The sequence below is a fragment of the Lemur catta genome, chromosome 5 (genome assembly GCF_020740605.2).
Source record: "Lemur catta isolate mLemCat1 chromosome 5, mLemCat1.pri, whole genome shotgun sequence".
NCBI classification, from domain to species: Eukaryota; Metazoa; Chordata; class Mammalia; order Primates; family Lemuridae; genus Lemur; species Lemur catta.
In genome coordinates, this window is record NC_059132.1 from 71689447 (window position 1) to 71714764 (window position 25318).

The 25318-nt window shown below is 37.7% G+C and overlaps 1 protein-coding gene across 3 annotated transcripts in view; it reads left to right on the forward strand.

Annotated features, from left to right (window-relative positions):
• Positions 1 to 25318, forward strand: part of ARHGAP10 (Rho GTPase activating protein 10) — a 277640-nt gene that overhangs the window by 90686 nt on the left and 161636 nt on the right. For all 3 annotated transcript variants that reach the window (XM_045552099.1, XM_045552100.1, XM_045552101.1), the window contains 5 exons: positions 7988 to 8089; positions 13286 to 13396; positions 15243 to 15347; positions 20845 to 20974; positions 24163 to 24269. In XM_045552099.1, the coding sequence (XP_045408055.1) occupies positions 7988 to 8089; positions 13286 to 13396; positions 15243 to 15347; positions 20845 to 20974; positions 24163 to 24269 (555 nt within the window). The remainder of the gene's footprint in view (positions 1 to 7987; positions 8090 to 13285; positions 13397 to 15242; positions 15348 to 20844; positions 20975 to 24162; positions 24270 to 25318) is intronic.

The window sequence follows — 25318 nt, forward strand, 5'->3', positions numbered from 1 at the left end:
GTGTAATATTATACTTTAAAGTTTTTCATGAAGGGCTCTGAATTGAGGTTCAGGCCTTATGGACAGTGGGAGGTCAGTGGAGCACCAGCCAGACCCCTTCTTCCTTTGATTGTTTGCTGAGCTGCAAGCAGCTGGAATCTTCTCTGGCTGTGCAGCAGGAGGTTGGAGGTCAGGTCTCTCCTCCATGACTTTGAGCAAGTAATTGGCTTTAGTTTCTTATCTGTAAAATAAAGGACTTGGGGATCTGACTACTCTCTTTTATAGTTTTATGATTCTCTTTTCTCTGATTATGTCTCAAGCCGTTTTAAAGCTTGAACATATATTGGTTCTGTCTCTTTTAACATTTCATTGGCAGGTACTGCATGTAAACAATATCCATTTCTTATTTGAATTGGATGGTGAGGGTATGTGTGAAGATTATTATTATGGAAATGAAAAGTGTGAGTTAATTAATACATATATTTTGTTTTTATTTGCCATCCACCCTGCTGGGTTTTATAAATTTTTGACCTCAAATCTTCTATTGACTCCTTTTTCCTCACCCCAGCTTCTAATGTTGTACTTGTTCAGAGTATATTGTGCAAAGCAACTTGCAAAATAAATTGTCCTTCTAAAAGGAGAAATGACTTCAATAGTTTAGTCTATGCTTTGAGCTATTTAGTGATCAGATTCTATCCTGAAGTCCCATTTCTTTATCCCTGCTTGTTCTTCTGGCTTCACGTTTAGGGAAGAGTTCACCCTACAGTCTTGTTCAGTCCAGCACGTGTGTTGGCTGTCATACCTAGTGGTGTTACCTGTGAGGAGCCGGTTGTTGTGGGTCATAGGGAGAAGCCCAGTTTTCATGTATCATAAATAGTGGAGAGAGGTGATTATGTTACATAATGACATATAAATATTGGAATCTTCTATTAGATTGTCAAATCTTTAAGACAGAAGACTCTGCTTCATTTATTATCTACTAGCCTCCACTCTGCCATACTATGTAAGGTATAAATAAATAACCTATTCAACCAACAATTCTAGAAGAACTGGAAAAGGTTTTTGAGTATTTGTTTACTTTCTACATCTGTGCTTCCTAAATACTCATTCATAGTTGGACAAGCACACAATCTTGATTCCTTTGATTAATCTCAGATACTTCAAAAAGACCTTATTGTCTCAAAGAGCTTTTATAAAAAAAACAACATAAAACAGTTTTCATGTGGTGATGAAAAATTGTCTTTAAAAGTTGACCACATCAGAATTTTTAGATGTCAGTGTCAACATTTTAATCTTCTCTTTCCTCTTCTCCTTTTCCCCATCTGGTACTGTTGTACCCCTCTGGGTTGCACCGAAGCTCTTTCAGTTCCCTGTACTCTTGCTTTCTCTATTTTCCGAAGGCCTGATTGCATGTTTAATTGTGGTTTAAAGGAACCTAAGGCGCTAGGTGGTTTTGTAAATCGGATTTTTAAAAAAGCCCCCAGGAATTCTTTTCTTCTGTTTGGCTTCTGTTTGGGTATGTTCTCCTTGAGTCATACCTGTTTGCTTTGGGCTTATATCTCCACTTTGGAGGTTCTGCTGCATTTTCTCACACGCTGGCTAAGTTCTAACCTGTGTTAAGGAAGCCCATTTGCTGTAGCAGGACACAGCTTGTTCCCTGAAGCATCACATCTAGTGACCGTTCAGATTCCTTCAAGGCGTAGCACAGTCCTTAACTCCTTGTGAAGCTCTCGAATGTCCCCCGAGGAGCTTGGCGTTCACGGTCAAGTGTCCCAGACTACTTTCTTGGTTCGCCATCACTTATCAGTAGTAGATTTAGCTCCAAGAAACTAATACAGGTACCAAACAATACAAGAGCCAAGTAGATTGAGTAAAAACTCTGAGAAATACCAGAATATGATAAGAGTTACAGTGGGAGAATTTAAAGTTGCTCTTTCAGACACTTGACCAATGAAGTAGTGAAAATGAGTTCCAGCAAGCAGCAGCATGCAAATGCAAGTGGATGCAGTTGGCTGTATTGACAACAGAGTCTTGCCCAAATGCCACCTTGGAAGGAGCCCATTCTAATTCTACCCAGTGGAATAAAAAAGTTTAAACAGGAGGTTAACAAATGCTCATTTTTATGCCTTATCACCTAAGCCCATTACCAGACCCTCACCCCAAATTGCTTTCGAAGACCATGTCTAAAGAATACATTTTTAATAAACACTGACTTCCCAAGATTCCGTAAGTGACTGCAAAATATGGGCAAAAGCAAACCTGTCTGAATAATTTCTTAAATTATGTTTGGTAAAGCAGAAATAATGTTGATTCAATTACATTTTTTTCACTTAGTAAGAAAACACTTATTAGTGCCTATCATATGGCATAGTGTGAGAGGTCCTCGGGTGTAACTATGAACTAAAATACCAGCTCATCTTCGAGAAGTTAGCAGCTCTGCGTGAGACTGTTAAAAAAAAAAAAAGGCATTAAAAACACAGTGATAAGTGCTATGATAGGAAGAAGCACAGGTGCCCTGGAATGTACCCCACCGTCTCAGCTTTGGAGCACCGGAGAGTTTTTTAGGAAGACTTGATTCTTCCTGTTTTGAATCCTTTTTTGGTGCTTCAATTAGCTATGTGATTTGGGGCAAGTTACTTAACACCTCTAAGCCTCAGTTTCCTGGTCTGTAAAATGAGACTAATGACACCTGTTTCAGAAGGTTATTGTGAGAATTAAGTGAATTTGATAATGTACCCCAAGTGTCTAGTGCGGGGCCTGGCTTATGCAGTTGCAGTTATTGGATTATCCCATTTGTGGCTTGCTCCCTCCCAGCTTGCCAGGCAAGAATTGCTCAGGTCTTTGTCCATTCTCTGCATGCTGGGCTCAGGGGTGCCGTGACTGAGCACTGTGGCTTATGACCTTTCTGGCCAAATAGTGCTAAGGTGCTGGTTTGGTGACTCTGGAGCAACCGAGCAGGATCCATCCGATGGTGGCTCCTGGGGTTGGTGCCACTGCAGTCCTATGCTGGCTGGTTCATTTGTCCTCTGACAGATGTCACTTGGGTACCTACTGGGTGTGGAGTAAAGTGCTCTGTAGGGATAGAAGCTGAATTCTCATCTCTTTAGAGCTGCTAGGAGCTTAAAGGGAAGGGTGGAGTGGGGTTGGAAAAGGCAAATGAAGTGTCAAGTAGGAATAGATGACATTAGTGTAGGTCAGGAGTTGACTGAGGCAGGGTGCTGCCCCCCACTGGAGGGTTGAGGGGGTGCTTCATAGAAGAGGGGGATTCACCTGGGCTGGAGGATGTTGGCCGAGGAGGGATCACAGCACTCTGGTTAGCTTGGATAGACAGGATTGGGTTTTAAAAAGCATTCCTGCTGCTTCTGCGACATGTAGTGTGAATCTTGTTTCCTGTGTGTGCGTTAGGGAAAGAGTTGGAATTTCTTAAGAAATGCACAGTAAGCCTGCGCTTAATTAACATCTTTGATAGGTTCTTGGAAACTGGGACTTTCAGTTGAAACTGTATCACAGAGCCAATTTCCCATAGGTTAAGTGATGTAAAGAGTTAAGTTCCTAGAGCATATTTCTGGTCAAAAAACATCACCAAACTTCTAAAGACCGAAACACTTCTAATATTAAACATTGAAATAAGTGTGAGCTGCACATGCATTGAAGAAAGATTGATAAAAACAAGAAAAATTATTTACCCAGTTATTCCAGTTCAGGGTTGTGGGTGGCAGGAGCCTCTCCCAGCAGCTCAAGATGCCATCTCACACCCACACTCACTCACTGGGACCGCATAGACACGACGGTCACCTCACGTGCACGGCTTTGGGCTGCGGGAGGAAACCGGAGTACCTGGAGAAAACTCACCCAGACAGGGACCCTGGCTGGGAATCCATTTTTCTTTTTTTTGCTTATCGGTGTTGTAACACAAGGATGTTATTTAAGGACCTGCTGTATTTAAATTCTCGACCAGTCAACCACTAAAATATTATTTAATGTTTATAGTTTGAAAATAAGCCGTTTTCATTTCTGCATCCTAGAAAATTGTAAAATACAGAAAATTCAAAAAAAGTCATCTAGTAACTTTTAAAAAGTTCTTCCCCTCTGCTAAAACAAAACAGTCTAGTACCTTGTAGAAAAATGGGCACTTCACAATTATGTTCAGACTTTTCCGATTTATTTTTGTTCTTTATCCATTTCTCAATGGAAGTATTAATGTGTGCTTTTAGCAAAAAATTGCTTAATGAGGAATTTTTATGTGTAAAGAATGTTTACTTATATTGGTCGCACTCCCCACTTTTGTTTGCCTTTTAGCTTGATTATTGTGTATTTTTTTGACATTTAGAAGTACTATGGCTTCTTCCATTTCTTTCTTGCTTAGAATAAGTCCTCCTGTGTCCTGAGATCTGATGAAAATATTCTCTTTTCTTTGGCTTCATTTTTTACTGGTGACTCTTTCATTACATCTGGAATTAATTTTGATATGAGGTGGAGTTTTCTTTCTGTTTCCTAGTAGTTAAACAATTGTACCAGCACCATTGGTTGAATAACATTTTCTTTTTTTAAGCTAGTGATTTGTGATGACAGTATATTTTTGCTTCTAATGTTATTCAAAAGATCTGGTTATTTGAATTGTGGTTTTTAGGTTCATGAATTCTCTCTACCATTTATACAGTGTGTATCTTATTTGACCCATTATGTTGTTTTCAGTAGTAGCTCTTTTTTATGGTTTTGGGGTTTTTTTGCATGTGCAATTTTATTGTGGATTACAAGCTTTCTGTGAGTCATATTTAACCTAAAAACATAAACGTAGTTTGGCTCACTGAGGTTGTTGAAATAAAAAAAATTTTTGCCACCATTTAAAAATCACTGGGTTTTCAGCTGTTCCAGAAAAATCAGAAGACACAGCTAGGTACTGGGCCCATATTCCCACATGGCAAAGCCTGCTGGAGCTGAGTGATGGCTGCCTTCCCTCTAGAGCAGACGGGGCTGTCTGGTTTGCCACGGCCCAAGCACTCGTCATTGTATTTCTCTCCCACCCTGCCCTACTCATTGGATTACTACCTGGCCTAGACTTATGTGAGTTTGTAATGTATGATTTATAAGAAAAACTTTCATATGGTATTCAACTTGATCTTGATGGAACTATTTGGACTACATTGCTGAATTTATATTACATAATTCCTGTAATACAATGTTAGGGGGAAAAAACTCTATTCAATAATATTCTTTATTGAATGCTACTTGAACAGTCTCCTTTAAAATTTGTATTATTTCAGCACAAGAAATCATATGAGAACAAAGAAACAATAATATCTTATAATGACATTAAGAACAAATGCAAGAAGAAATAATTATCTAAGTCTTGAGATTCAAAAACAAAACACAGCAGCATTTGTATAATGGTATACCACATAGGAACAAATGTATTTCTATTCTAAAATTGGTGGGTGTAATGTTGTTTCTTGGCTAAATTCTTTATTCATAAAGCCTCTATGTCCCCATTTTCTCTCCTGCCCAACTTTACCCACATGTTAATTTACATACACACATTGCTGTGTGTGCTGGGTGTTTTGACTGCTGATTTCAGCATCACTCCTTCTTTTGTCCCTTTCTGTGATTCAGATGAAATCAAATAAGGGAGTAAAAATGTTTTTGTATACCTGGTAAGTGCCAGTCTGAAAAGAGAGTGAACATTTCTTGCTGTGTGCTCCTGCTTTGCAGCAATCTGTGGTCAGTGCACAGGCACGACTTCCATTCCTGTTTTGTGTAAACCTGAGAACCGATGCTGAGAGAATGCTGTGACCCTGGTACAAAGTCGAAAAGTGAGAGGTGGCCAAGAGCTAGAACTTGAGTCTTCTGACACCCAGTTCCATGTGCACTCCACAATACCAACTTTTTACAATAGTGGACATTTTTAGGCATTGGGCATGCATTTGTTATAGTTTATTTTCTGTTAGTCATTAAAATAGTTGAAGAGCATAATAATAAAAAGCAGAAAAATAGAGTAACCATGTAACACTAATATCCTAGATTTTTATAAAATAGTTGTAAATTAAGAAAAACCTAGGGCATAGAGGAAAATAAAGTCCTTTTGTTTTAACGAAAGAGGGACTGCTATGTGAAAGAGGTTAAAATAAAACTGCTTACTTTTTTTTTGTTACTTTGTTACACATAGGTGAACCATAGGATCACAGAATTTTTGGATTGGGTCTAAGAATGAGCTAGTACAAAAAAATCCCTGATTTTTTTTGATAAGTAAACTTAGATTCTGTGTTGTCAGGTGGTCTTTTGCGAAGTTGTTTAGCTAGTTGGTAATTAGAGTAGAAACCCTGGTTTCTAAGCCTCTTCTCCATCAGTGGGGGGATTAATTTAGGGTCTTTAGATGACCTGGCAGAGGACATACTATCCTAGGTTCCCAAAACAGCTTTTCATGGTCCCATTGTAGTGGGGGGTGGGAGGAAGATAAATATAAATAAATAGAGAATTAACATGCTTCATTTAATCTCTTTGCCTGATAGGAAAAAAAAATCATGCTGGAAAAGGCTGGAATAATTCATTATTTCTGCTTTAGAAAATAGAAGTTGGAAAATAAGAAAGAAAATGTTCCTTTTCAGGGCTGTGGAGAGTTAGGCAGAGTTTGAAGTTAATGGAAACATTTGACAGCATGAGGACATAGTGTGTCCTCGTTGATACTTAAAAATATTTATTAAATATCTACCACCTTGGCAAGCAGCTTTAGGGGGGATAAGTCCGTCTTCTCTGCATTCAAAAATTTGGCTACTTGTTTTCTTAAAAAGCTTCTATAGCAAAAGGAAAGCACATATGTAGTATTTCTAGGCAGGACTTGAGAAATGTTTGTGATGTTAACCAAAGGATCTCGGTACTATGCTAGCACATCAATATTATTTTAGGCCCTGTTGACTGATTGATGCGTATTCTAAATAGTGTTACAGAAATCAGCTGAGCATGGTGGCTCACACCTGTTATCCTAGCACTCTGGGAGGCCAAGGCAGGAGGATGGCTTGAGGTCAGGAGTTTGAGATTGTAGTGAGCTATGATGATGCCTCTGCACTCTAGCTGGGGCAACAAAGCAAGATCCTGTCTCCAGAAAAAGAAAGAAAGAAATCACTGGTAAGTTTTGAGGAAGTATGTGACATTTCTGGTCAGAGGATGTTGTTATTATACAAGTTGAGCATCCCTAATCTGAAAACCTGAAATCTGCAATACTCTGAAACTTTGACCACTGACATGACACTGCAAGTGGAAAATTCCACACCTGACCCCTTGCTTTCTGATGGTTCAGTGCACATAAACTTTGTTTCATGTATAAAATTATTAAAAATAAAAATATTGTATAAAATTACTTTCAGGTTATGTGTATAAGGTGTATACGAAACAGAAGAGAATTTCATGTTCAGACTTGGGTCCCATCCCCAAGATATCTCCTTATGTATATGCAGATATTAAAAATAAATTGGAAACCTGAACCTCTTCTGATTCCAAGCTTTTCGAAGAAAGGATACTCAATCCATATTAATAGTGGACCATTAGGGAAAAATATCTTTCCCAAGATATTTTTTCTAACAGTGAGTGTGTATTATGAATTTTTTTTTGTCTAGAAAAAGCTTACTACATTTTAAATGAATTCCATTTCTATGCCAAAATCTGGAGCAAGTTTGCTTTTTTAAGCTTTATATTCTTATGTATTTTTTTTCTTTTTATGAGGGATGAGTGACATAGCACTAATTCTTAACACTGATAAGTATGAAGAGTTGAAAAATAACATAGGCTTGGGAAAAAGTCCATTAAAGGAAAAGAGAAAAGTGTATCTTCAATCCTAATGCTGTCTTGATGATTAATAAGCAGTAGGCTGGGTATAGATATGTTTTTTAGATAGCTTCATCACATTCAGTGGTATTTTATTTTCAAATATTTTTCATATTTTGAGCTTCCCGGTGGATTAACTATATGCATTTTTTTCTGTTTAATCAGAGTTGTCTGTGTTTGTTTTGATTTGTAGGAAGAAAAAAAGAAGTTTGACAAAGAGACAGAAAAGAATTATAGTACAATTGATAAACATTTGAATTTATCAGCGAAAAAGAAAGACTCACATTTACAAGAGGTATTCTTTTTATTTGTTTCCAAAATTTAATAAGCAGTACATGTCTTGTTAAAAAATGTGGTTTACTTTCGAAAACTTTTCATCTGGCATTATATAGAGATAAAAAAGGGAACAGTTATTGTCATAAATCAAGAAAAAAGTTCTTGTGAAACAAGACACAAAATAATGAATACATCTTAATGTGATTGAATATGGAATTCAGTATGGATTTATAGAAGTAAAATTTTTGGTTCTGAGTATTTTTTTTCACAGGAACAATAATTTTAATTAGCATTGGTGAAGAGCAGATATATTATTTGTGGGAATAGACCCATTAATTGGCTTTCAAGAGTTCTTGAGGAAATGAATTGAATTTAATAAGCTCATGTACCATTTTGCTTTTATGTGAAGGCAGCATTAATCTTATTTAACGCTGAGGACCCAGGAGGTTCAGCTTCATTGGAAAGAGAGAGCATCTGTTTTACTAGTGTTAATAGACTCATTTATTTTGGAGGGACATTTTTGTAAGGAGAGAGGAATTTATATCTTATCTTTCATTTTCTCTTTCTATTTCTTACTAAATCTGCTGCCATTATTCTTACACGCTTGAATAGCAACTGAATTGTTGACAATTTGGAACATATGCTTTTATTAAAAATAACGCTGTCTGCAGTTGTTAGGATCTTGTCTCAGTCCACAAAATCGTTATCCCCCCAACCCATTTGTTTTTAAACACACAAGGAATCTGGGCATAATGTACTACTACAATATACATTTATTGAAGTCTCATCAAAAAGACATCAGCAGCATTGACTCTAGTATAAACCTGGGTTATTTTTTAAAGTCAAATACTTAGTTGCAAAGGGTGTGTGTGTGTGTGTGTGTGTGTGTGTGTGTGTGTGTGTGTGTGTGTGTGTGTGTGAGTGAGGGGGGCGTTGGTTTGGTGTTATTCGCATGTGACATTTTTTTTTGTCCCTCTAATTCCTTTGACTGACATTTGGATGGCACTTGACAGCTCATAAAAGAGAATGGAGCTTTTATACCACTTAATCCTCACTGCAATACCGTAGGTAGAGCTCCTTTCTTTCCTAGTTCTGTGTTATGTAGAGTACCGTGCAATTATTACATCATCCCCTTGTCTCCCTCATCTCCCACCCTCTGTCAATTTTGAAATGACAGCTGTTGCTTTTATAGGTCCCACTCTTCATGCTAGCAGTTTCCTGCCTCTGTTCTCTTTTATCTCTATTTTCAGGTATCCTAAAGAGGATTTCCAATTCCCCAAGTAAATTTCCATCTCTGCTTCACTCTCTAATTAGGTGTCTCATTTTAAGCTTTGCTTACACAAAATCTTTGCAGTCATCTGGTCCATTAGCATATGTTTTCTTTAGCTCCAGAATATGCTCAGAATACGTCACTTCTCGTGACATTCTCTTCTCCTGATGTCTACCTCAAGAGGCCCCGGGGCCCACAGGTTCCTCTGTGACCCACCCCACCTGGGGCCAACATACTCCTTGCTAAGGGCCTTTGTGTGTGTTCTTCCTTCTGCCTAGTATGTTTTCAACCCAGATCCACATGCCTTATGCCTTCAGGTATTCTTCGAAATACTCTCTTCCCGGAGGTCACTGTATTCAAAGCTTTCCCTGGCCATCTTATTTAGAATGTCCCCTTCACTCTGCTTAATGTTTTCTCATATTTCTTATAACCATTTGACACACTACATATTTGTTATATGGCTTCTTCCACTAGAATTTAAACTCTTTGAAGGCAACAACATCGTTTTATTCAGTACTCCATCCCCAATGCCTAGAATAGTACCTGTCAGGGAACAGGTAGGTACTTAATATATATTTGTCCAATAAACAAGTGTGAAGATGCTTGCACAGTGAGCTAGGGCTTCAGCAATTTCATCAATCCCAAAGATAATTAAACTCCAGATCAGAAATTTGGAAATACCAAATAATTTCAGTTTCATTTAAATTACATATACTTTCCCGTCTTGCTCTGTTTGCTCTTTACAAACATACAAACTCCCGCTTGAAACAGGCTTTTGTTTTTTTGTAAGAGGGAAGGCCTTAAAAGGGGGAATGGTTTTTAAGGGGAGGGGGGAGTTAGATTTGGGTATTCATTACTTTTGGCAGTGGCTAATGTATTGCTACTCTTTAGTGAATTAATTGCTCAAGTGATTAATAAAGGCTGCTGAGAATAGTACTGAACAAAGGCATAGAAACTTGTATAATTCATTCTCTCCTCTTGCTTCAAATGAAAGTAAGAGGAGACATTGTAGCATACCCCACGCGGGCTATTTTGGTACTCTGTTAGGACCTGCTGTTACAGCTCTACGTTTATAGGGCATAGTAGCTTCTACTTTTATCTACATCCCTAAATTCCACTTTACATTTGTACTATGACAAGCATTGGATATTTGAGAAAACTCCATTCCTGTTGATTTTTGAAGTCTGTTTTTCTTTCCTGAGTAGCCAAATGATAATATTGTCAGTATAAATATGACTAGAGAAATAGATTCTTTGAATAACTTTTCGTGAGACTGATGTACTCTCTTATACACATTTACAGCAAGAATGGCCGGAAATTAGATGATCATCAAACTGAAACTGTTAAAAACTAATAACTTTTGCCTGGTGTCGGCAGAAGTTTAGGGATGGCCTTGTAGACTTGGTCAGGCTGAAGGGAATCATTTTGTGCCTCTAGGCACACGTGGATGTCCGTGGCATTGTTGTACGTTAGGCTGTCGAGGATCCCAGGGCTTCTGGTGATTTGCTTGTGAAGCACATGGCTCAGCAGTTCTGGATTGTCAGAACATCAAGGGTTTGGGGATAGAGGTTGACCTGCAACGCAAGGGCCATTGCAGTCACAAGAACAACCGGGAGAGAGATGCCCCTGAAAGACAAAACCAGCTCGATAGATGTGGTGTAATTTTCTTGCAGGGCCTTTCCTAGTAATAACATGAAGAAACCACCCTGCTCATGTCTTCATTTTATTAAATACTCAACGAAATTATAGTGTTTTTGCTGGGAGTTGTGCCAATGAACTGCTGGAGGCTGAACTACCAAACTCTGGTTATTGGAGGCACAAAAATATCATAATTTTGAGGAGTGTTAGGTAGAAATTTTCATTTTAGCTTAGTACCACTCTTATTATATTTAAATATTATTTTACTTAAAGCATTTGATGCTAAAAATTTTTATTACATGTTCAATACATTTCCCCCCCCAAATTAATGCATTTTGGTTGTAAAATATACATAATTTATGATTTTCACCATTTTTAAGTGTGCAGTTCAGCAGCACTGAGTACATTCACACTTTTGTGCAACCATCACCACCATCCATTTCCAGAACTTTTCGTCTTCCCAAAATGAAACTCTGTACCTGTACGATAACGTCCCATTTTCCTTTCACTCCAGCTACTGGTAATCACAATTCTATTTTCTATCTCTATTAATTTGACTATTATTAGTATTTCTTATAAGTGGAATCCTACAGTATTGGTCTTTTTGTATCTAATTTATTTCACTTAACATAATGTCCTCAAAGTTCATCCATGGTGTAGCCCATGTCAAAATTGCCTTCCTTTTTAAGGTTGGATAATATTCCATTGTATGTATACACCACATCTTTTTTTTTTTTTTTTTTTTGACACAGAGTCTTGCTCTGCTGCATGGGCTAGAGTGCCGTGGCATCAGCCTAGCTCACAGCAACCTCAAACTCCTGGGCTCAAGCAGTCCTCTTCCCTCAGCCTCCCAAGTAGCTGGGAGTACAGGTGCACACCACCACGCCCGGCTAAGTTTTTCTATTTTTAATAGAGATGGAGTCACATTCTTGCTCAGGCTCATCTCAAACTCCTGAGCTCAAGCCATCGTCCTGCCTTGGCCTCCGAGTGCTAGCTAGGATTACAGGCGTGAGCCACTGTGCCCAGCCAATACCGCATTTTGATATCTATTCATTCATCTGGTGATGGACACCTGGATTGCTTTTACCTTTTGGATGTTGTGCATAATGGGTACACAAATATCTGTTTGAGTCCCTGCTTTCAATTCTTTGGGTATACATCCAGAAGTTGAATTGCTGGATCATACAGTCTTTCTATTTTTAATGTTTTGAGGAAACTTCATTCTGTTTTTCACAGTGCCTGCACCATCTTACATTCCCACCAATGGTGCACAAGGGTTCCAATTTCTTCATATCGTCACTGATACTTCTTATTTTCTTCTCCTTTTTCTTTCTTCCTTCTTCCATCATCTTTTTTGGATAGTGGCCATCCTAATGGATATGAAGCAATATCTCATTGTGAGTTTGATTTGCATTTCTCTGATGATTACTGATCTTGAGCATCTTTTCGTGTACTTACTGGCCATTTGTGTGTTCTCTCTGGAGAAATGCGTAGATACATACCTTTAAGAGTAAAATTAGCTAAGTTAGGAAAAATGCACAATGCCTTATAAGAATAGTTTCTAGAATGAGAATTCTTTCTCCACTGTTCCTCTGGGGAATCGTACTCTTCCCCCAATTCCTTCCTAGTTAGGCCAGCAAGCTAAGCTGGAACCTGTTTTTGGATTTGTCTCCTGACCAGCTGGTGCCCCCTTCACTCCCAGGGTATCAGACGTTGTGAGGGCCGTGACTGCCCGCAGCTGGGCAGCCAGCCCCGGCCTGCCTTTGGGAGCCCGGTTTTTGAGATGCTGCCCTGGCGGCTGCTTCCCCACCTGCTGCCGTCACTCCCCAAGTCTGCAGTGACTGGCATTGCTCCAACCCTCTCTCTCAGGCAGACTTTATTCTTAGAGGATTTGTTCATGGAAATGATGTTTGTGTGATTGTGATTCTGTGTATGTGATTCATCCACGTTGGGTGTCAGTCATGCTTGTGGGGAGAGCCTGCTTGAGCTTCAATCTTTGGAGGTCAAGCTCAACTTACAGAGATGGGGTCAGCAAACTTTTTCTGCAAAGAATCTGATAGTAAATATTTTGGACTTTTGTGGACCATAAGATCTCTGTTGAAACTGTTCAATTCTGCTGTTGTAGCGGGCAAGTAGCCACAGAGGATAAATAAACGAATAGGCATGACTATGTTCCAATACAACTTTATTTACCAGAAACAGGCCACATGACATGTTTGGCCTGAGGACTGTATTTTGCCAACCTCTGTTACAGAGTTTCACTTCTCACTACCTCCAGTTTGACTAACCTCAATTATCTTAACATAGGCAGATATCCAAGTGGAGCAAAACCGGCAGCACTTTTATGAACTGTCTCTTGAATATGTATGTAAGCTTCAGGAAATCCAAGAGAGAAAGAAGTTTGAGTTTGTGGAACCTGTGAGTATTCTATGAAGTTGTTTGCTAGCAGACTTTTGTGATATAACAGACATACTTTTTCTTCCTAGATCTAATTTATGATTCTTAGAGGCTGTAGTGCATAAACATGAAGCAAGACATAAATTGAAAAGGGCAGACACAGATAGCCACGAAATCAAGACAATGCCTCTAAGTCAGTGGTTCTCAACTGTATTTGCACAGCAACACATGATGAGTATTATTCCTGTTGCTTCATGAGCTCAAGGACAGCAACTAGGTGCAATTTCTGTCATCTTGGTTGTAGCTGCACCCTTTAAAAAAATCCCTCTGAAAGAATTTATATTAGACTATGAGTGAAAGGGGGTTGTTCATGGGATAATCTATACTCAGGTTTGTTTCTAATTTAAAGTTTGGTACTTTAAACAATTACTTGTAATATGATTTCTAACACCACTTACAATGCTTATGGCAATCTGAGAACCAATGTGTGGAACATTTGAAACAGTTTTGTGAGTTACTTTAGCGTTTCTTTATACTTATATGAGAAGCAAATGATTTTTGTTTGTAATTATGTAGAGTTTTTAACATCTTTGGTTATTTACATATTTATATATGGGCATGTATATGAATATATGTATCTTATCAAAATATAAAGGATATTTCATAATGTGGGTTTTAGCAAAAAAAATTGACAAACACTGGATTTCATGGTTCTCAAGATTGATTTTAATCTAGACTTTTGTTGTGTGCTATTCTTAAAAAGCTTTATTGAGATATAATTCATATCTTATACAATCTACCCATTGTGTGTATGATTTTTAGAAACAAAAGAATAACCAAGTAATGATTAATTAAAAATTAGCATTCATGAAGCTATGATCTAGTTGAGGTAATAGAATTAATCTAAATTAAACAATTATAGAAAAATTAAACCTCCTTAAGGCTTTCTTTTTATGTGAAATAATAATGGCCTGCGTTTATTGGGCATTTACAATACTCAGTCATTGTTCAAATCATTGTTCTGAGTATTGTACTGTACTCATTCATTCCACGCACTAACTCAACAAGGGAGGTATTTTTATTGTCCCACTTAGCAAATAAGGAAACAAAGTAGAGAAAGTTTCAGTAATTCACCCAAGGTTCTCAACAAGCCATTGCCAAAGTTGGAAATTGACCCTGCTGGGCATTTGATATCAGAACCCCAAATTCCTAACCATGATTCTTTGTGACATTCTGAAGAAAATGAGCTTCAGGATTTCCTTAAGTTTCTCCCCAAATCATTTCTGCTCACTTTAGATTTACTCACATGTGGGGCAGAAGCAGCTGCCCTCTAATTAAGAGGAGCACGTTGGGAGTTGGGAGAAAAGGAAGGGTTTAATTACGGACCTGTGTCTGCCCCAGGCAAGTCACTGAACATCCTTGTCAACCAGACCCAGAGGTTGTACTCCGCTGGATGTCTTGAGCTCTTTAATCCTGTGATTTTACTTATAGATTGTATCAACCTGCAGTGGTAAGGTTTGAGTTACAAATGAGTATTGGGATTCTCTTGACTAAAAAGGACAAATCAGTGACTTAGAATTCCATTTTTTCCTAAGGAGCATACTAAAAAAATTGACTAATTGCTCTGATATTTAAGAAAAAAGCATTGTTTTCCAAAAAGACCAATTAATAAATACTATGCACTTGGATTTACTTGAATACTAGTGACTTCCTTTTAATTACTTTACTTCAGCGGGATAACAGTGAGATGAGAGGGAGAAACTTAGCTGTTTATATGATTCTTTTTTCCCCAGAGTGTGTGTGTGTGTGTGTGTGTGTGTTGTGAGTATGTGTGTGTGCTAATGTCTCTTTTTCTCCTTTGCCTTAGATGCTGTCGTTTTTTCAGGGGATGTTTACTTTCTATCATCAGGGCCATGAACTTGCCAAAGACTTCAATCACTACAAAATGGAACTACAGATCAATATTCAGAATGTAAGAAAACGAAAGCTTTCTCGTATAAAACAGATGTTTGAAATGTGTATTTTTCATTTATTTGGTGTAGGAAAAGCCTCAAACTGAGACCAAGCTGATCTGTGGGTACTGAGAAACTGAGGATATGTTGCCACCTTCCGATCAATTCTTGGTGTAGCAAACTGCTTTTCCGCCGCTCAGGAAATTCTGCCACCTGGTGGCTTTCCCTGCACTTTCTGGGACAGTTCTAAGGATTGGCTTGGTTAACTCCAAATTACCTGTGTATCAAACAGAAAAAAAAGCTCCCACTTTAGATTTAAGGCATTTAAATTATAATGAGCTAAATTTCTTCCCGGTTAACTGTGCATCTTGATTTTTCTTCCCAGGGAGGCTTATTGTGGAATTTCTTCCCTACGTTTTATGCACATTCACTAATGCATTGCTGTTCATAATTGCCCTCGGTCTTCATTATTTTCCCTTGGAAAATGTACACTTTCTGTCAGGTGTTGGATAAAGAGTGTTAGGAGAATTTTATCCATTAAGCAGTATACTATATATGATTTTATTCAGGTGGCAGATATTTTTCCTCCCAATATGTTAGGTGATCTCAGAAGTGTCCTCATTGAAAAGCTAGTCAGGGTGTTTAGTATAATTTGAGGCCTTGTTAGAAATCCAGTGTGATAGCTTTGTGACAAACTCACAGCTTACACAGGTGGATGGATGGGAATCTCTATGGTGTTTGCTGCCTGTCCTTAATTTTACACAAAATTAGTTGAGGATGAATGTCTTTTGTGTAGATTTGATTTCCAAGGTTTTTTTTTTTTTATAGTTCCCTATACAAAACATTTATAATCCCTACTGGGATGATAGAAATCTCTTGTTTTTGTAATTTATGTGTCAACTTCCATTAGTAGATTGACATTCAGCTGGGCTACTGATAATAGAGTCCTTGAGTAGATTTTTTTTTTCCTGCTGCTGTGACCCCAGGATCAGTGAAGAGAGAATTATAAAATATATGACCATAATGTAACAAAATCAAAAAATTCAAAATGTACACATGTAGATTAATCCTTGTCATCTCAAAATTGACACTGTAGGTTGTAGAATATTTAATGATGTGATTTTTCAGAATACGTTTGCAGGCAGAACATAGTTTTGTAAAAAGAACAAATAGCTTAGAAGATTACATTATAATCCTGATTTTTTTTTTTTTTTTTTGTTCTTCTCTTTCTCCGCTAACTGGCTGTAGAACTTGTGGCATTACACTTTCTCTGTCTGGACCTCACCTGTCAAGGGTAGGGCAGGCCTGGGTGAGAACCTTCAGGCAGAACTGCATATGTAATTTGTGGGACCAGTGTAAAATGAAAAAGTAGGGCCCCTTATTACAAATTAAGAGATAGACAGTAGAGCATTAACTCAAGCAGGAGACTTCTGACCTTGCAGGCTACATGTCCCTGAAGCCAGCCTTACCTCGAGCTCTGGGGTGAGGTTTGGGGATACATAAAAGTCTTTGGGGCCTTCCTCAAAACTGTCCCTGCACAGCTTGCTTATGGTGTGGAAGTTTTATAACACACATTTATAACACACCTGAGGGGAAGAGGGGATCTAGTTACCTTACATAAACCAAAATAATTTCAGAGAGACTAAATATTTAAATAGGAATGAGCAGTACTCAGTGGTGAAATCTTACATGCAAAACTTCAAGATAGGCTGTCATTTGAAATGGCTCACAATGGCCTGTTAATATCCTTAATACATTAAGAACTTACACAATTGACAACTTTCATTTTCTGTCAAGAAATGGGCAAATCACAGTTTACTGGGGAAAAAAAAAAAAAACAACACACCCTTTTCTGTATCCTCTGGAACTTAAGGATGGTCATCAGTAAATTGCCCTAAATCCTGTACCTGTTGTCTAAATATTCATGTCTCCTTTTTATTCTGGCTGTTTGAGGTCACTTCTGCAGCTCTCGGAAGTAGAGTCTGTTCTTTTTCTCTGCCTCACCTTCAGTACCGAAAACACCTGAGCTAGTTGTCACCTTTGCTTTTCATTTTTGTTTTTATCTAATTCTTTTCTCTTCTGAAATACCGGCATCTTTGAACATGTCGCTCATTCTATATCATTTGCTGCACCTCAGTGATGCTGTAATTTACTCATTTCTTGGCCATTCATCTCATTCCTTGATGATGTCAGTTTTTATTATAATAAGGGGAAAATGAAGGCTAAAATGTTTTTCATATTGTTGAAAAAAATCCCAGTTATGTGTTTTTTGTGCTATAGGTATTTGTGTGTTTAAGGAAATACTCAAATGTTAAAACCAAATCTTAGAGTTAACTGGCTCTGTGTTATTATAGATAATTTTGATCAACTTTTCAGTAAAAAAATTAAGTAGCAAAAATATTTTATAATCAGAAAAAAGGTAAAAGTTATTTAAAAGTGAAAACAACCTTTTCCTCCCATCTGATTACACCTATTCTATTGTAAAAATGGCTAGACTTTTTTTTTTTGAGAGATTCACTCTTCATCCATTTTCTATAATCTAGAGTAATAAGTGGAAAGCAAGAAAGTAGCAAGATGGGTTTTAGAAAATAGATTTTCTGGAAGAAAGGAAATTGCATCAAAATTAAAGAATATTTTAAGAGACTAAATTTTGGACTTCTGTGATCTTTATCCTCAGAAGAATGTGGGGAAAAGGGGAGACTACAGTAGAATTCTTCCTAGAAGGAAATATAACATGAGACATTTTGGGATTCATCCCAGAAGTGATGAAGAATGTCTATGAAGCATTTAAGAATATGGGCAAAATATTTTTGTAACAGTGTTATGAGGAAAATAGAATACCAAAACAATAAGCTTTCTTTCTTTTTTTAATAAAAGAGATTGAAAGTGAATACATCGAAATAGGACAGTGTTTTTTTTTTTTTTTTTTTTTTTTTTAAGGGTGGGTTTATGGTTACTTTTTATCTTGTTTATATATTTTTTGGTCCCCACAGTAGGACTATTTATGTCTTCCTCTCTCTCTCTGTTTTATAATGATATGGTGGATTAGTTTTTATAATCTGGAAAGAAAATTTAAAAAGATACTTTCTCTTCCAATCAGATTTAAAATAATAAAATTATAAGACTTAATTTAAGGCTGGTTTGTTGGGAAATGTTTATTTACTGAAACACAGAAGGAAAGGAAGGAAAACAAGACAGCAGTAGTCTTTTATTGGCATTGGATAGCGTCAGACAATGACCTGCCCCATGGGTCATTGTGAGAATTAAAGAACTACAGGTGTTTTCAGTACTGCCAGTCAGTGTAAATGCTCAGATGTTACCTATTGTAACATTTACAGTCTAACATTATTATAATTAGAGGATATCTTCAAAGGTACCTGGAATTTAGAATTGGAAATTGCCAGGTTCTGGCCATTCTGATGAATGTTCAAATTTAAAAATCATGATTTTTACTTCAATTCGTAATTGACCTAAAAATGATACATTTGGAAAAAAAAATAGCTAAGCCTTTCCCTTCCCGGTGCAGAGACATAAGCCTCTGGATAAGCAGGGCAGTGAGGGAGGAGTACTTGATGGAGGTGCCTGCAGCAGGGAAAATGGGTATTGGGGAGCATAGAGGCGGCCTGGGGAAGAGGCTTCTGGAGTGTCGGGGAGATTGGGTACATTGAGCAGGTGTGTTAATTGAACAGATAGCAAATATGTTGAAGATAATGGGAGCCGGGTTTCTCACTGAGAAGAAATTCACATATATGGAAAGGGATAGGCTAGAAAGAAACCTGACGTATTGAAGTGGAAGTAGATTTTTCAGTAGGAAGCCATGGGTTTTTAAATACATAAATAGATATAGAAGTAGTAATATGTGTTTCTGGGTGTAAGTGTATGTATACGTATGATATGTACATATGTTTTCTAAGTCAGTCTGCTGAGAAGCCTGAGAAGCAATGACAACCCCTTAGCTATGGATACACTGTGCCCAGATTTTGGTTTCTATCATAAATACTGCCATGCACTAAAAGGAACAAGGACTCCTTTGGAGAAATGGCAGATTCCAGGATTAGGACAGGGGAAGTATAAGAAGAAGCTGGGTAACCTTAGTGGACCAGAAAGAAAGGAATTGGTCAAAGAATTAAGGCGACAGGTCGAAAGACATGGAAACCAGCCTGAAAGGGCTCCTGCTTCTCAAATCTAGGACAATTTGAGCATTAACATAAATAATGGGATTATTGGACACAACTCATTGGCTTAAATAGAAATGTATGCATGTGATGGCATCTATACATACATATATATGTCATACACGTATGTGTATGTGATGTATGTATAATATATATATGAGAAGAAGTGAGGGTTGGAAGAAACCTTAGCAAAATGACGAAGGAGAGCGATAAAACCAGGGCGAAATCAGTATAAAGATGGACACGAAACCCTGGAGAGATGAGAGACGGGAAGAAGAGAGGGAACTAGCTATCAACTGATGAATTCTCTTTGCTTAAAGTACATAAACAGATTTTTTTTTTAGCTCTTAGTTTGTGTTTAAAATAAACCTCTGCAGATAGATTTGCCCTTTTACAACCTACATTTATCGGACTCTCCCACTAGAAAAAAGTGTACCATTCTGTCATTTTTCTGCTCTTAGGACCCTTGATAACTCTTTTTATCGTAGGGAGGAGAGAGAAATTTCAGTGATAATTTTCTATCTCAGCTCCTCTGTAGTTCCACATCAGCAGTTTCTTGGTATTAACACAATTATTTTTCAGTGTGGATGAAAGAAATGTCTAGGAACTTGGCAGTGCTGAGTCATCAGAGTTGCCTTAGTAATTTTGTCACTTCACCTTGCACGTGGGTTTACAGCATGGCCGTTTGACAGATATTGGCAAACCAAGTCCCCTGGGCTTCGGAAATGTGATTTGTCTCTTCAGATACCAAAGACATTATTTGTAGCTGAGTTTTCCCCTGCTCTTTCTTCAGGGAAGAAATGTCATTTTAAAGCACAGTTACCATGACCTGTAAACACTGATGCTCATATTTATTATTAATAGTTTGCAAAGAATAATTAAGTTTTTTGAGATTCTGAATACCTAGATTGCTAGTGTAATAGTAACAACTTGAGTCAGATTGGTCTTTGCAAAGGAGATACTTCCCAGGTACATATTTTATGACCTATTTTTTTTTTTTTTTTTAATCCTAAGACGTAGTAATACTGTGAGATCTGAAGGCAGGAATTTTTATGGTAAATAATAGAATTTTTCATGGTGTTAGAAAGCTTCAAAAGTAAATGACCTCTAGTTTCTTTGGCTTTTACTCCTCTATTAGCTATTTTACCACTACTTTTTTTTCCCTTTGAACATGAATCTCCATAATGAGACACACTGGAAAGAATGTGGGGATATTTTGAGAAATTTATAAAATAATTTACAGTTAAAATTAAATTACAGTTATACAGAAACTGTAAAATGTACATAAGAGAACTCATATGAAAACTTAAAATTTATGTGTGTTTTTTTTAATCCATTTTAGACACGGAATCGATTTGAAGGAACAAGGTCAGAAGTGGAAGAGCTTATGAACAAAATCAGACAGCATCCCAAGGACCACAAACGAGCCAGTCAGTTTACAGCAGAAGGCTACCTGTACGTGCAGGAAAAAAGTAAGAGGCCCTTCAAGCAGTGGCTGAATGGCTGGTTAAAAATCCAAACTATTGAAAACTCTGCTCTTCTTCTTGTCATTGCTGTGACATTTTGGGAAATTAATTCTACCATTTTCTTTGCCCTGTCTTGTCCTAGAAGGTATATTTTGCATGTTTGGAGAAAACACATTTGTGCTCTGGAGAGGGTCCAGAGAGGTTAGGACAGGCTGTGAGCACCCTGCGCTCCGGGCACACCTCGACACTCTGCTCCACACTGTGCCCCCAGGAACTTGCTTGTAAGGGAGCCAGAATTCTGTGTAAGGCTAAATTAAAAGAGAGCCAGAGCTATGTGGGTATTAACCTTTTCCTCCTTTCCCCCACCCCTGTTCTTCTCACCAACACACACAGACACATACTTGCAAACATATACACACCCTCTCCCCTCCCACAAACTTGTCTCTCCTTTAAGATCAAGAGAGACATATGTCTGTTCTTCCTTCACACTGTTTCTGTCCACAACAATCTGAGATATTTGGTTCTTACTAAAATTATCAAAATTACCGATGGCTATAAAAAATATTCCTACATGGTATCCTAGCTTATTTCATGGGGGTTTTAGTATCGTGGCTGTCTTAGCAATTATCTAGTGCATTGGGAGTCCTTACTTTGAAAATTTAAGGACCCATGTCTCTTTTAAGCTTTGAATAATTCCGTCTTATTTTAACAGCTAAGCTCTTAAAGTTTGCTTCTTCAACTGTAGAGCCCAACTGCTAGTTAGTAGAAAGGATGAGGATGTGAGATGTGGCTTTGTTTATACTATTTTCCTCCCTTCCCACCTCAACTACAATTAGGGCACTTTACAATTTTCATTTTATTTGGTAATTGTGGCTGATTTACAGGTTTTTCAGACTTATCGATTTAGTAGTAGAGAGTAATCAGGGAACAGTTACGTGGTATCTGTGCTTTGAATTGAATGTTATATGCAGTCAGCAGGCTGGTTGTACTTTTTTCATTTGCCATTATTTAATCTGGAATCTCATAGTCTTGATTTCTAATGAACATTTATATGACACGGCAGACCTCTGAATTTTTCTCATACTTTATCTTCTTAGTCTCAGTTTTATAAATTGAATTTGAAAAAACTAAATTAAAATCTTGGATGGAGTCATGAGAATGTTGGAACTCTTGGTATTACATGTCCAAGTGAAAATCACAGGGAAATTTAATTTTTAGGTTCATAACTTTTTAACTATTGGCTTTTAGAGAAATGGGGCTGGAACTAGACTGGGAAAAAACAACGTTAACAGTAGTGGCAAAATTCTCGTTTACTGTGTGCCTGGTGCTATGCTAAATTCTTCATACAACTTACCTCATTTATCCATAAAACAACTGTGTGAAGTATATGGTGCTATTATCACCACATTTATCAGTGCAATGGAGGCTCTGAGAGGCCAACAACATTCCGGAGATCATACACCTACTAAATGCTGGAATTGTCAGCCTGTGCCTGGAGTCTGTTGGCACCCTCTCCCCTAGTGGCCGGAGCTGGGCTGGTGTGCAAAAGCATCCTTGGCCTCTGTGCTCAGAGCTGGTTGAGTAGGATCTGGTGGGTGTAAGGAGGTGATGGTGGCTTAATTAGCGGAACGATCTTGCTATATGGGCCACACTCTGAGGTTTGGCTTTGTCATTTCTCAGGCATTTGGTCTAAGCTTAAGTTTCTTTAGGTTACAAGGATAATATACCATCCCTTCCTTGAAGTTTTTTTTCTCAGTGTTAAATGAAATATCTTTGCAATTTTTTTTGTGAACCATAGACCACAGTACAAATGCTAGTTCCTTGTAACACACACATCAGTGGTTCCCAAATTCAGGTTTTTGGACTAACAATGATCTGAGATAAAATTTACTGTGGTTTAATAACCCCTTTCATCTCTTCTCCCCTCCGAAGTAATACAGTCGGCTTTCCCTAAAGCTAAATGCATTCCTTTTAAATGAGTTCTGTTTTTCCCTCCTGAGTTTGTCCTTTGCTGATTTTTTTTTTTTTTAGGTGTAGAAGGTTTATTTGTATATGACATTATGGTGATAATAGGCCAGGCATGGTAGCTCACGCCTGTAATCCTAGCACTCTGGCTGGCCAAGGCAAGAGGATCACTTGAGGTCAGGAGTTCGAGACCAGCCTGAGCAAGAGTGAAACTCCCATCTCTACAAAAAATAGAAAAAAAGTAGCCGGGAATCAAGGCACATGCCTGTACTCCCAGCTATTTGGGAGGCTGAGGCAGGAGGATTGTTTGAGGTTGCTGTGAACTACAATGATGGATGATGCCACTGCACTCTACCTGGGGTGACAGAGTGAGACTCTCAAAAAAAAAAAAAAATTATGGTGATAATAGATGCTAATTGCTTTTTAAAAAAATGTCTTTACTTGGTAAAATGGAAAAAATTGTCAGCCTCTGCTAGGCCTAAACTTTGATTTGTTATGATTGGATTTTTACTGGCATGTGAAATTCCAGATGTTAGGGTGCACCTGACATAGACCACTGTCCTTTAAGAGCTCTGGTGGTGATACTATTGACTTAGCAAGAATTGAAAAGGGGTTCTAAGAATGTTCTGGTGCATATAGAGACAGTTTACCCCTGTTGAGTCTTATGTTTTTTATTTATACTTCATTTCTAAAGCTTAACTTTACCTTAGTCAGGAAGAACAGCTGCCTACCAGGGCACTATTGGTGGGCTTAAAGTGCTAGGTGGATTTTTAGAGTAGATGCTGCTTCTCAGCACTGTGATTCTATAATTCTATCATTTTGAGAGGCTGGAACTGAATCCAAAACCATCACATATATTGGATGCAACTTTTTGAGACCCTTGTGAGCTCTTAATACCTAGAAACAAACCAAAAATGGAGCTTACAAGTAAGAGATTTTCAGGTTTGAGATAACTGTTGGTTTTTCTAGCAAACTATTTAAAAAAGATATGTCTTTAAATCACTTCTCTGTTGCTGCAAATGTCTTAGAATTTTCTCTCCAAGTATCTCCGTGGGCCTTCTTATTCTCTCTAGCGTTTCCTTTTTATTAGAACCAGTCGTGTTGCTGGGTTGTTTCACTGAGCTGTAATCGTTGCTGCTTATTGGGTTTTTCCTCCTTAGTAATTGCTTTGGAGCTCTGCATATCTGCTTACTTATGAGGGAAATACGAAGTTTTGTTTTTTGTTGAAGGGCCTGCTCCATTCGGTTCCAGTTGGGTCAAACACTACTGCATGTATCGGAAAGCAGCCAAGAAGTTCAACATGATCCCGTTTGAGCACAGATCTGGGGGGAAACTTGTAAGTATTCGATTCTGCATAGCATCAGAGAGGGGGTCACTGTAATGGTCTGTATTTACTAAGGATAAATAAATTTTGTTTTTAGTATGAAAATCTTTTCTTTGGTTTCTAAATGAAATCGGCCAGAAAACAGATGAATTTTCTGTGTTTTCTGAGTTGCATGTATGGGTTTTTACAATGGGAGTTTTTGGTAAGAGAACAGTAGAATCTTTTGATGTCACACACATGGATTCACAGCCGAAAAACATTATAAAGTAGAGCAATCTGTGTGAATTTCACTGTTGTTCAGTTAGACTTACAAAGTTCTCACTTAGGTATTCCCCATTTAGTTGACTACCCATCAAAGAAATAAACAGCAAAGCAAAAGCATAATAGTAACAAAAGAGCATGAAGACCTCAGGGAGTTGGCTGTATAGGAAAAGTAATCTTCGTATGCGTCTTAAATAGAAGCTGCATCTCATCACAGTACTTAATGGTATGGAGACAAAGCTCTTCCCACCAATATTGAACATAATTGGTAACACGTTTTAGGAAAGCAGGTCAATTCATTGCTTGCTGGGTAGATGGGTATAGTTTTGTGGCGGTGAATACAGAATTAACCCACGTTCACTCCTATTTACATATACTTTTCTTGCTCCTGAAAAATATTCAAAGCAGTTGGCAGTAAAAACATTTATGTGGTAATGACATAGACATGGAAAGTCAGGGTCATGGGGAAGAGAATGACGTAAGGATGTCACTCTTAAAGGCTGATGGGGTTAAGATTGAGCATCAGTCTTGAGTCAACTTCCTATCAGAGCTAATTCAAGTCCTAAGACATTTCTGCTTAGTGATGTCTTTCTGTTTTAGCCTCCAAATAATGGAAAAATACATTTTGGAATATAACTGATATTTTGAATAGTTATATACTTGAATGCTTATTTAATGTTAGAGATCCTCATATTCTAGAAAATATTAACATGTTTTAGAAGTGTGTACTCAGACAACTCATAGTTGTTCTTTATTGAGTACCTGCATTCCTGCATTGCTTCTGTCTTTAGTCTCCTACC